Source organism: Marmota monax, unplaced genomic scaffold, assembly GCF_021218885.2.
Source record: "Marmota monax isolate L192 unplaced genomic scaffold, Marmota_monax_Labrador192_F-V1.1 WCK01_AAM20220418_F8-fsc00038, whole genome shotgun sequence".
Classification (NCBI taxonomy): domain Eukaryota; kingdom Metazoa; phylum Chordata; class Mammalia; order Rodentia; family Sciuridae; genus Marmota; species Marmota monax.
In genome coordinates, this window is record NW_026692498.1 from 2,705,236 (window position 1) to 2,716,834 (window position 11,599).

The window sequence follows — 11,599 nt, forward strand, 5'->3', positions numbered from 1 at the left end:
CAGAATGCAAAGGAGGGGTGAGGGGCAGGCCTCTGTGTGTTCTAAATAGAGGAGCGAGTGGCCTCCCTCTCAGACTAGGGAGGCAGAGCAAAGTCCTCAAGGTCACCCAGATGTTTCCTGGCCACCTCCCTCACCCTGCCCCCACATTAAAGCTGTCTGGTGAGGATCCTCCAGTCGATGTAGACATTTGGGGAACTTGTCCTAAAGGGATGTCACGACTCAGTGGAGTATAAGCGGTCACACCAAAGGCAAGTCTGTGGTTCAAAACCGTCCCTCACGAATCCAAGCCTCCCCAATAAAATGCGAACCTAAATGTACTAGAAGGAAACATGTCAGCATCGGTCTGGGGAAGACTGTTCAAGCAGGCACAGGCCCGGACGACCCAGGGGGGACATGGCTTCAGGAAAAAGTGAAGAAGGAAAGAGGAGAACTAGGACTCCTGAGGGGCAAAGGCCCCCCAGCCGGTGGGAAGTGGTCTAAACCAGGCGTCTGGAGAGTCGGTCACACCGTGTGGGTGTCGGGCCGTTTTCTGAGATGGAGGAGGAGGCTGGTGGCAGCTGGGGCTCTGCGTCCTCATTGGCCTGCCGAGCCGAGGTGCGAATGAACCTGTATGGCTTGGAGATGGGGTCCTGGAGCCCCAAGAAGACACAGCCTCGTGCAGAGGGGCCAGCAGAGGGGCCCAGACTGAGTGTGGGGGGCAGGCAGGGTCGCCCCACCCTGGGGGCCACTTGCTAGGGCCTGGCGCTGGTGAGGGTTCTCAGGGCCAGGCCCCCATCAGGAGGGGGAGCTGGCAGAAGCCTGAGGCTATGCTGGTGAACCTAGTGGAGGGACTCTTCCTGCCCTGGCACCGCTCAGAGGGCAGGAGCCTGCATTCCGGAGAGGCCTTTGGTCACGGGGCCATGGTAGGGTTGATGGTGGCAGTGGCTCAGGTCACTTCCACAGTGTGGCGTCTTCTGGCCACCCAGCAGGCAGAATGGTGAGAGACATGAGGACAGCAGTGGGACAGGGCCCTTGATTCATAGCCTCTAAGGTGACACCCACCTTACAAAGCATCAAGGACCCAGTCCCACCGTGGACACCAGTTCTGGGCCCAGGTAGGCAGGAACCTGCCTCCCCTGCCCCAGGCACCGCCATATTCCTTGAACAGTGCTGGGTCCCCCAGTGCTGCCACTGAGGCCACTCGGCAAGGAGGTGGGGGGGGCCCCGGGGGGGAGATAACAGGTGAGGAAGGCCCGCAGGCTGGGGGGGGGGCTGAGGATGGAGGTGACGTTGGCAAGACCTGAGCCCAGCAGCAGGGACAAAGGACTAGAGGCAGGGACACCACCATGTTTGAGGAGCAGCAAAGGCCCAGAGTGGAGAGAGCAGGAAGAGAAGGAACCACAGGGATGTGGGGGTGTGTCCGACACCTTAGGGGCCACGGGGGTCCTGGACCAGCAGGGCAGAGACGTGAACTGGTTTGTGTTTTGAAAAGACCACCGTGTGGGAGTGCAGCGGGGTGGGGACGTGAGCCCCTCGGCTACCGGAGCAGTCCCAGCAAGAGAGGGCTGCCAGGCTGGGCTGGATATGCAGGGACGGGAGCCCAGAGTGTCCAGTATGCAGGCCCACCAGAGCCTGAGGCACCCGAGGGCTTGCAGCTGGGAGGGAGGTGGAGACCCCCCCAGGAGCGGCCTCCCTCACACAGCCCTCCTGGAGCCTCGCCCTGCCTCTGCCGGAGTCTGTGGAATGAGCAGCAGTGGCTCTGCCCCCAAAGGGACTTAGAAATGAGACACATAAATCCCAGCACACAGTAGGACTTAATAAAGGCCTATCATGGGCCCCACACCAGCCCCCAACTTCTGTCCAAACTCCTCACTATGCCCTGGGGACGCAGGGCCGACTTCCTCCTCTCACCAATCCCCATGTGCGTCCCGCGTGACGTGGGACCCCACTGCGGTGGTATCCGCCCACCCTCGCCCATGCCAGGGAAGCTGCACAAGAGCAGAGTCGGGAGCAGCAGCCGGGGCAGCTCCGGGGGAGTCGGGCTTCCTTTTCATCTCCTGGCCTGTGGATGCCGGGTGCAGTGCAGTAAGAGCCGGCCGGTGCGCAGGTGGGCTGGGGACCCCAGCCCGGCAGAGCTTGCTGGCCAGTCTCCCACACACCTGCCCTTTTCCTGGGGCCTCTCCCCTGCTCCCTGTGGCCACTTTGGTGCCAGGGCTGGCACCCACTAACCCCATGCCAGCATTAAGCATCTTGAGGTTGGCCCTGAGGGTGGCTCCCAGGGTGGCCTTCACCTTGTGACCCCACAGGGACTCCCTCCAGGAGGACCACCCTGCCTTGAACACCGTCCAACAAGGATCCCAGGGAAGCATGGGCTGCTGCCCCAGGGCGTCCAGCCCGGGCACATCACGGGCTTCCTCCCCTGGGGCTGGGCCCTAGCGTCCCTGGCCTGGCCTGGCCTGCCCGGCTGGCTAAGGCAGTCCGAGGATCCATGCCTTCGGGGGTCCCAAGCAGGGATCAAGGCTGGGCAGGTTCTGCAAAAATTTCTCTTGAAAGACTCTTTTTCAAGATTTTCTTTTGAAAACAAATTCATAACCACATCAAACAGAAACCCCCATTGCCTCGGGTCTGATCGGCAGCCGCCGCGGGCCTCTGACTAGCTGTTATTCTAGTTGCTTTTCTCTCTTCCGAAGCCCGCATAAGTCGTCTATGGTTGTTAATCGCTGAGTCGAGGCAGGGCACAAAGGGGCTTCTGTTGGCCCTGCCCTTTGAATCACTGTCAAACTGCAAATAGTGGGGAGATCTGAGATCCCCAAAACTGATCTGTCTCATGGCTCTTGGGGAACACCAAGCCAGTGCCCAGTGTGGGCACTGCCTTCTCTCAAAGGTGGCAGTGCCTTGCAGGCACCTGCCCATTCAGAGGCATCTCCCTGGGGTGGAGGCCTGGGCTGCTGGTGAGGGTGCCCCTCCGCTCCTTCGGCAGCATCACCAGGACCCCAGAGGGGGCTCCTGGGCCAGGCAACTCAGGGTCCATCTCTGTTTGAAGTCCTGTCTCAGGAACTGAGGTCTGGGACTGAGAGGCACCACCCTAAGCCCAGGCCAGGGCCCTTCCCGTGGCAGGTCAGCAGGGCTGGACGCAGGCAGGGCAGGGAAGGCCCCTTCCACGGGGTGCCCCCAGAGCCCTGGCACCCCGCGGAGGTACAGGTAAGCAAGCTCCTCCCCACCCCAGCACATGACCTGCTGGGAACACGAGCTTGTCAGAAGAGGAAAGGAAGCCTCTCCAGGTCCAGTACCTGCGTCTCACTTGGCCTCCAGGACCAGTCTGAGCACAGCTCCACCCCACCCCACTGGGCCCGGCAGAGCCAACAGGCGAACAGTGTGGTTCCCAGCCTCGGGCCTTGCTCTGGGGGGACGGCCCGGAGGAGTACATGGTGTCCACGCTGGTCTGGAAGAGCAGCTCTCCCCACCAGGCGTGGATCTGGGGGACAGTGTGGGAAGAACCCAGAGGTGACTAGATGACCCAAGAGGACGCACGGCAGCCCACAATGCAGGACAGCCCTGTGGGTGACCAGGATTACTCAGGAAGATCCTGCAGGCAGCGGGGGGAGCTGGGAGACCCCACAGATGACCAGAGGGACCCAGGTATCCACCCCGGCACCCAGAGGCTTTGGAGAGGTCCACTCTTTCTCCCTGCCTTCTCAGCCCTGTTCTTCTTGTGTGAGGAGGTGGCAGTGAGGCCCCAGACTCTGGGCCAGCTCAGGGACCCAGCAGCCCACTAATGAGACGTCCCTGGGGACCAGAGACCCTGACAGTCCCTCAAAACACCAGTTGCATGGCAACAGCCGCAGGGTCACAATGAGCTTGGGAACCAGCCCCAGCAGGACCCTTCAGGGACTTCTTCAGTGGCACTGGAAGGGAGGCTCAGCTGTGCTCAGCCTGCAGCCACCACCCCCACCCCACCCCATGCCCCCACCCCATTCCTCTGCAGGAGGCTGAGCACAGCTCTCCACGATGCTTGTCCTCCCTGTCACCCCAAGGTGGCTCAACACAGAGCCACACCCAACAGCCACCATCCTCTGAATGATGTTCCCCAAGAAGTCCCTACAAAGGCTTCCCAACCCATTAGCACACATGGGGCTCCAACAGATGTTCAAATGCCGTAAAGTGAAAATTTATGAAACCACAGATTTTCCTCTGCAATGTATTTGGTGCTTTAATTAATGCCAAACCAATCAATATCCAGCAAACTTAACCCAGGCCAGGAAGCCATGCAGCGCCCCAGGCACCATCCAGGAGGAGAAACCAGGATCCACCCAAAAGGAGCAAGCCTGGCGTTGGCTACACCCACCTTCTGTGCATCCGCAGGTCCCTGGGCCTCAGTTTCCCCACTCAGCCCCTGAAGCCGGGCTGCCCCCCCCCACTGTTCTCCCAGGGCAGAAGTAGGTAGGGACTGAGGGGGCTGGCAACATGAGCCCCAGGGGTCCAGCAGGTGAACGAGAGGGACACCCCGCCTTGCCCTCTACCTGGCTGCCTCCCTCCTGCGTCAGCTCCGCCCTCGGCTCTCAGCGGCTGCTCCTGGGGGGTTTGGTTCCAGCCCCTACCCAGCTCTGCCCTTGACCCAACACCAACTATCCTCCAGTTTTGCCCCTAGTGTGGAGCCCTGGGGGGGGGGGGCTACAGGGGGCCAGGTGGACCTCAGGGGTCCCAACAGTGACCCTGAGCAAGGCCCCTCTTCTGCCGAGCCTAGCATTGGCATCTGTGGCTGCTGGCGGTGGCTGTCCTCTGTGACTTACAGAGAATTAGGATGCTGGTGGGCCCCTGGGGCAGGGGCCACAGAGTGGCTCCAGGCCCCCAGCCCAACCAAGCCAGGCAGCCCTGCAGCCTCGTCACAGTGTGGGCACATCAAGTTCAACTGGGGAAAATAAGGAATGAGGCCCCCGTGGCCTGGGCAGTCCGACCTCAGACACACAGCTGTCCCTGGGCCTGGGATGGCTGGAGGCAGAGCAGGAGGGACTGGAAGTGTCCTGGAGATGATGCAGCCACCATGGCTCCAGGTTGGGGACACCAGGCTTCCTCCTCCTGGAAGGGCAGAGGCCCTCGCCGTGGAAGGAGCCTGTCGGTCATTCTGGGATGCAGGACAGGCCTTCCGCCCCCAACCCAGGAGAGACGGCTCCTCTCCCTCAGCCCCTTGGGCAGGCCCTAGGCTGCCGCTCCTCCTTCCCTGCACCCAGAGTCCACTGTATGCAGGAGGGTCGAGGACCGTGGCACCATCCTGTGGAGCTGGGCCTGGACCCACAGAATCAACGGGCTGCCCACCTGGCCAGTGCAGGGTTGGTGCCCACTTTGCCTCCAGCACCCCTACACTCCAGCTCGGCCCCAACCCTAGGGGCCAGGTGGGCCCAAGGGGTCAGGCCTGCCAGGGACAGCGCGTGCATGTGTGGTGGACAGAGGCCCGGCGGACTCCTCGGGGCCCAGCAGGCAGCTCGTGCCTGAGTCTTCTCCGTGGTCTCTGCTCCATGAAGCCGTTCTGTAGGCCTGGCCCCCAGGTCCCCAGCCCCCCCCACCACCATTCCTGGTGTTTCCAGTGCTCTGGGTGGGGGAGGGGACTACAAATCTAACAGCGTACCTGAGGGGACGACCCCAAGTACCCTGCAGACCAAGTACTGGCCCCGACCCAGCCCTGAGCCACCAACGGAGCCCCACGACCTCCCTAGACCCCACCATGCAGGAGAGCACACTGCTCCTGGATGGGCACCCCCTCTCTGACTGCCCGCTGCCTGGCTCTGACCTCCCGGGCAGGGCCTTCTCATCTGTACTACCCTCGGGGCCGGCGGCCTCTTTCTTCCACACCGTCCTCCGGTTCCTGGTTCATGTGGGGCTTCTCTGTTGGCCCAGCAGCCATGGGGCCACCTCTGTGGGGCACCCACTCTGCCGTGTTCATTCCAGGTCCTGACCCACCTCTAAGCCACCTCCAGGCCCTGTCCTCTGAACCCTCCCAGGCCCTAAACAGTGTCCAGCCCTGGTCTCTGCCACGCACCAGTCCTGCTACACTAGGCCCGGCTGTGTCCAGCCTTCATGTCCTCCAGACTGAGCAGACACAGCCCTGGTCTCTCTGACCCCACCCGGGAGGAGCCTGGCCTGGCCCCAGGAAGCTCAAGATGGTGGTAAAGTCAGTACTCCGGAGCCAGGTCACCTGGATGCCCCTGAGGGCCTGGCCAGAGCTGCAGAGGCTGGGAGCAGGCTGAGAGACCTCCAGCCGCCAGGTCCAGGGGAGGCCGTGGAGGGGGACAGACTCCACAGTAGGCACATGCACACATGAGCAGGGTCGAGGGCAGCGCTGACCAGGTCATGAGTGGCGTGTCTGCCGTGACGCTGGAGGGGCTCTGCACTGGGCTGCCCCCACCTTCACACTCAGCTCTGTTCCTGTCCCCGCAGGTGACGCAGCTGGACCAGAGGCTGGTGGTCATCACGGACCTGCTCCACCGGCTGCTCTCCCTGCACCAGGGCGGCCCCCCTGGTGGGGGCGGGGCCCAAGTGGTCCAGTCCTGCAGCGAAGGTGGCTCTGTCCACCCGAAGCTCTTCCTGCCCGGCAACTCTCTGCCCACCTACGAACAGCTGACCGTGCCCCGGAGAGGACCTGATGAGGCATCCTGATGGGGGCTGGGCAGGGTGGGCCTAGGTGGGGAGGCCTGTGGAAGCCCAGCGGCCCTCCCCACCTCCCCTCTTAGCAGGGTACCCACCTGGACCTGGCCACCTCCCCAAAGACCCTGGGAGCACGACGTGGTTCCCGTATCGGAGCCATGCCACCAGCAGAGCCCAGGCTTAGGGCCTAGGCCAGCCACCTCCTCCCCACCAATGGGTACTAGGACTCAGCTGGGTGTTGGGCCCCTCTTAGGCTAGGCCATCACCCCAACTGTGGTGACGGCATCACGTGCATGGCCGCTGAGGCACGACGGTAGGGTATACCCAGGGCATTGGGCCTGGCCTGGGCACACAGAGCCAGGATGTGGCCCAGGCCGAGGGGGGCCAGCCCGGTTAGATGAGGGGGCTTCCTGGGGGAGACACAGGAATAGCCCGGATAGGGTCTGTGGGTCTTTGAGCCCTGCCTCCAATTCAGGGCCCAGCAGGGCACAGGCAGAATGACCAGAGGACAGCCTACCACAAGGCCTGAGAGCCTGGCTCGACTCCCTGGTTCTCTAGAGATGCTGACCCTGGGGCAGGGGATGGGGGTGCCCACTGCCCACTCTGGACAGGCAGCTTCTCCCACCCCCTGTGGACAGCAACCCCTGCATGTGGTCCCTGCCTGTGATTCTCGCCTGGTGGGAGCAGCTGGACAGACCCGCAGACGGAGCCACACACCCCTCACCAGCTGCCAAGCCAGGGGATTTCCATGCGGGACGGGCTCCTCCGGGCATTGTCGGCTGGTCTGCGGTGGCTGGGTCTGTTCTAATGAGGTCACGGTGTGATTTTGATTGCTGATTGCGCAAGCCTTTCCCAATAAACACGGAGGGCCATGGTTGATCTTGGCCCTGCTCTCGCCTTGATTCTGGAGGATCAATGAGACCTCGGGCCCTGCCCTCCTATCTCCCATGGCTGCCCTGGGCATCTGCCCCTCCTGGTCCAAGCTCCCCTACCTGGAGAGGAAACTGTCCCTCCCCGTCCACAGCCCCTCACGGCGGGACCCCTATGGTTCCCTTAGAGGCAGGGTGCCTAGGCAGCCTGAGCAGGTGTCCCCTATCCACACTGGAGGGGACACTCAGAAGCTCAGAGGGGCTGTGACACGTGTCAAAGCCCTGGTGGCCCTGGGGATTCCACTTCAGGTGGTGTTGGCCACACATGACCATGGTGTGGTCACTGTCTGTCTCCCAGCAGACCCTGGACTTAGAGCACGTAAGTCTGGTCCAGAGCCTGGTCTGGCTGGGGCAGCACTGATGTGCCCCTGGGCAACCACCCTCAGAGACAAGCCAGGGCCTCTCCATCCGCCCTACCCAGTCCTTGCTGGCCCTTGACCCAGGACGCCCCCTCTCCAGGACCTCAAGTTTTGGCCTTTAAGGTGCTGGGATGCAAGGAAGGGCCAGGCCTCCCCCGTGCTCACCCCAGCCCTCGCAGCCTTGCCCTCCCGTTGGCGAGATGATGTCCCCCACCTGTCCCGCCTTCTGGGTGGAAGGCATATGCCAGGTGGGCTCCATCTGCCTGCCCTGGGCCGGTGCCCACAGTTCATTCATGGCATGCCATCCTCGCAGCGGCCTGTGAATTTGAACAGTGCCCGTCTTCAAGACACCCTGGTCTTCAGGCCAGTCTCAATGCTCTGGACTCTGTCCTACCCCTGTCCTTCCAAGATCCATCCTGACCAGGCCATCAGAGCCAAGGGCATCTGAAGGTGCCAGGACAGAGCTGTACTGAGTGTGTGCAAGCAGGAGGTGGCCAGCAGTGGGGACAAGGACCCAGGTGTGAGGTGGCAGGGAATGAACTCCAGGTCCCTTCATGCTGAGCACCCCAAGGCCTGTGACTCCTGGGGACTCCCCCCATGAGGCCTTGGTGTCCTCCTGACTGGCACTGACCTCCCGTCCACACCCACGGGAGGCGCGAACGTCGAGGACAACTGCTGGAATGCAGAAGCCACTGTCGGCTCGTTGCGTAAACATCTGTGGAAACCCCGGGAAGCGCTGGCCACCGCGAGGCAGGCCCTCCACGGTGCCCGGCCAGCCGCCATGGCAAGCCCGGCTGCCGCGCCCGCCCGCTTTGCTGCCACCTTACCCACTGTGTGCCCGAGGGCTTTGCTCCTGGAAGGGCCTTTGCAGCCCTCTCGGGTGTGAAATGCAATTTACCTGAAATAAAGTCCAATTATGGAATTAGCTAATTAAAGCCTTGGTGCAGGCTGGGCCCAGCGGCCAAGCGCTCAGTGCCCGCCCGATGCCCGCGTCTGAGGGAACAGATGGCGCCCGGCCTGCCGCGCCGGCCACATTCCTTCACTCTGTCCCCCGATAAGTGACCTAGACAGCACACGACCATCTGGTGTGTGACACGTCCTGCGGGCCCCGGACAATGGCCCGGCAGACCTCTCCGTGAGAGGGCCGTCGCCCGGGCAACAGTGGCATGTGCAGCCCAGGCCCATTCACGGCCCCCTCCCTCGGCCCCTTTCTTCGGCCCTTTGTGGGCCTCGCCTCGGCTGCCTGGCGGCCTGGGCTGACAATACCCATGAGTATTTGTCCGCAGAGCTGGGCCTTTGTCTCCAAATTGGGCTCCCTTATTGAGGTCCTCAACGACCAATGGGTGCCAGGAGCATCTGCTGGGGGGGGCCAGGAGGGGCTCCTGCCTCCCGGGGCACCCAGCTCCTCTGCCCAGGCTCCCCCTGCCAGGCTGCCCTCCGTGGGCACTGGACTTGGCCCTGGGGTGGCCAGTCCCGCGGGCTGGCACTGGTCAGCCTGGGGTTCTCCCACCTTTAGGCCAGTGCTGAGAAGAGGAGCCTTGGCAGGGCAGGTGCCGCCCACGCACCTCCCACCCCTGGCTGTGCAAAGCGCCCTGGAGCAGGTATGGGAAGGGGGTCGATGGAAATCCGACAGTAAGCTCAGGCACACAGTAGGTGCTTAATAGAGGTAGCCAGAAACATCGCCCGAGGGTGTGACACTGGGCTCTAGCCCCTCACGGGCCTGCTTGACCCCAGGCTCCTCCCCGGCCCTCCTGCATCCAGCTTCACCCTCGGGAGCCCCTCCCCACTCCCAGCTGAACAGCTGCCCGAGCCCTGCACCCCCACCCCCAGCCGACTCTGGTGTCCACTGCCTGGCCAGCTCCTGAGGTGCTGCCCTGCCTGCGGGCCCCTCTCCCAGAGCCCAGTTTCTCCAGCCAGTGACCCCAGCTCCTCCCAGCTCCTTCCCCTTTAAGGGAAAGACTTCCTTCCAGCCATTGAAGCAGGCAGGTGGCCCCACGGGAGGAAGGGACTGCAGGGAGCCTGGAACCAGGCAGCTGGCACAGGTCTGCCCCACTGGGTGCTTAGAAAGTGCCAGTGAAGGAATCTCATGCCCGCCTGGAAAGAAGTGACCCAGCACTGCTCTGGCCACGGGGCGCCTGGCTGTGGCAGGGACCAGTAGGGGATGCCATCTGAGGGGCACCCGGGGGAGGGGACACACTCCGGGCCTGAGGGAAGGGACCAGGCCAGCCCAGGCCCACCCACAGCTGAGCTGTGGCTCTAGGACACCCAAGCCAGCACGGTAGATCTATGCGTCTCTGAGGACCCACTCCCCAGCTCCACCCTGGTGCTGCCCTCTGGCCTGCAGGGGCACCCTGTGGGTCCCAAGGCTGTTTCCCCGTCTCCTCTGGCCCCCAGTGACTCCCTGCCCCCATGTCTCCCTCTGGCCCCATTCTTGAGGCCTGGGATGGAGCTTATGAGCTGGGGAGGTGGTCCAGGCCCTGAGCCCTGTCACCCCCACTCTGACCCTTGCCCAGGGCAGGTCCTCACCTGGGCCAGCCACGGCTGGGGGCAACGGGGCCTGGGGTGTGCCCGGGGCAGCCAGAGTTGAGCAGAGTTCCAGTCCCCCTGGGCCCCGGCAGCTCCCACCAGGCCACTCTCCAGCTCCACTATGCAGCACAGCACGTGGGCAAGCCTGCAGGGCCCCGTCGGGGGCAGAGGAGCCCCCGAGCCAGCCACCTCTGACCTCCCAGCCAGCTGCTGTCTTCTTACCTGCTTGAGAGGGAGGTGACCTCAGTTCAGGGGCCCCTCAGCCCAACGAGGCCGAAGCCGAGCCTGGAGCTGCCCAAGATGGCCTCGGCAGCTGGCTCCACCTGCGCCCCTTCTGCTTCTTGCTGTGGACCCACAGCCCTGGAGACCCATCCCCGGCTCGTCCCATCTGCCCCTGACACTTCTTCCATGAAGAGCATAATCTTTCTGAGACAGATTTCAAAGGGTGGCACGGGCTGCCGGGCACCATCTTCCTGCAGGGCCCGTGCCCAGGAAGCCCTGGTAAAACCCTGGAGCCACAACAGGGTGCTCCAGGGGTGAGTCACCCAGGGGAGGCCGAGCAGGCACCCGAGCGGACACCTCAGAGCACTGGTCTTCCCCGCCAGGTGCCGACGGAGAAACCGGGCCCCTGGGCAGGGCCAGGCAAGGTGTGACTGTACGTTAGAAAATCCTCAGAAAAGACTGACCTCGCGGGGTCTGGTGGCATAAGCTGCCATCCCAGTGACTGGGGAAGCTGAGGCAGGAGGATCACACACTCAAAGCCAGCCTCAGCAACTTAGCAAGGCCCTAAGCAACTCAGCGAGACTCTATCTCTAAAGAATTTTTTTTTTAAGGCTGGGATATGATTCAGTGGTTAAGAACCCTTTGGGTTCAATCCATCATACAGAAAGGAAGGAAGGAAGGAAGGAAGGAAAGAAAGACTAGACCCTTATCTCTCACCATGCACACAAAAGTCAACTGAAAATGTCTCAAAGGCCTCAGAGTTAGACCAGAAACTACGCCACTCCTACAAGAAAATGCAGGGGACATTCCAGCCTGTAGGCACAGGCAATGACGTCCTCAACAGGACCCCCAAAGCTCAGGAAATAAGCCAAGGATTAATAAATGGGTGGCATCAAATTAAAAACACATCTGCACCACAAAGAACACAATTAGGAATGCGAATGG

At 62.6% G+C, this 11,599-nt stretch overlaps 1 protein-coding gene across 6 annotated transcripts in view; it reads left to right on the top strand.

Moving 5' to 3' along the window:
- Positions 1-7,520, top strand: part of Kcnq1 (potassium voltage-gated channel subfamily Q member 1) — a 285,308-nt gene extending 277,788 nt beyond the window's left edge. For 5 of the 6 annotated variants that reach the window (XM_046444871.2, XM_046444870.1, XM_046444869.2 and 2 more), the window contains one exon: positions 6,412-7,520. In XM_046444871.2, the coding sequence (XP_046300827.1) occupies positions 6,412-6,630 (219 nt within the window). In that variant the 3' untranslated portion in view covers positions 6,631-7,520. The remainder of the gene's footprint in view (positions 1-6,411) is intronic. The other variant, XM_046444875.2, reaches the window with a different exon arrangement.
- The last annotated feature ends 4,079 nt before the right edge of the window (positions 7,521-11,599 follow it).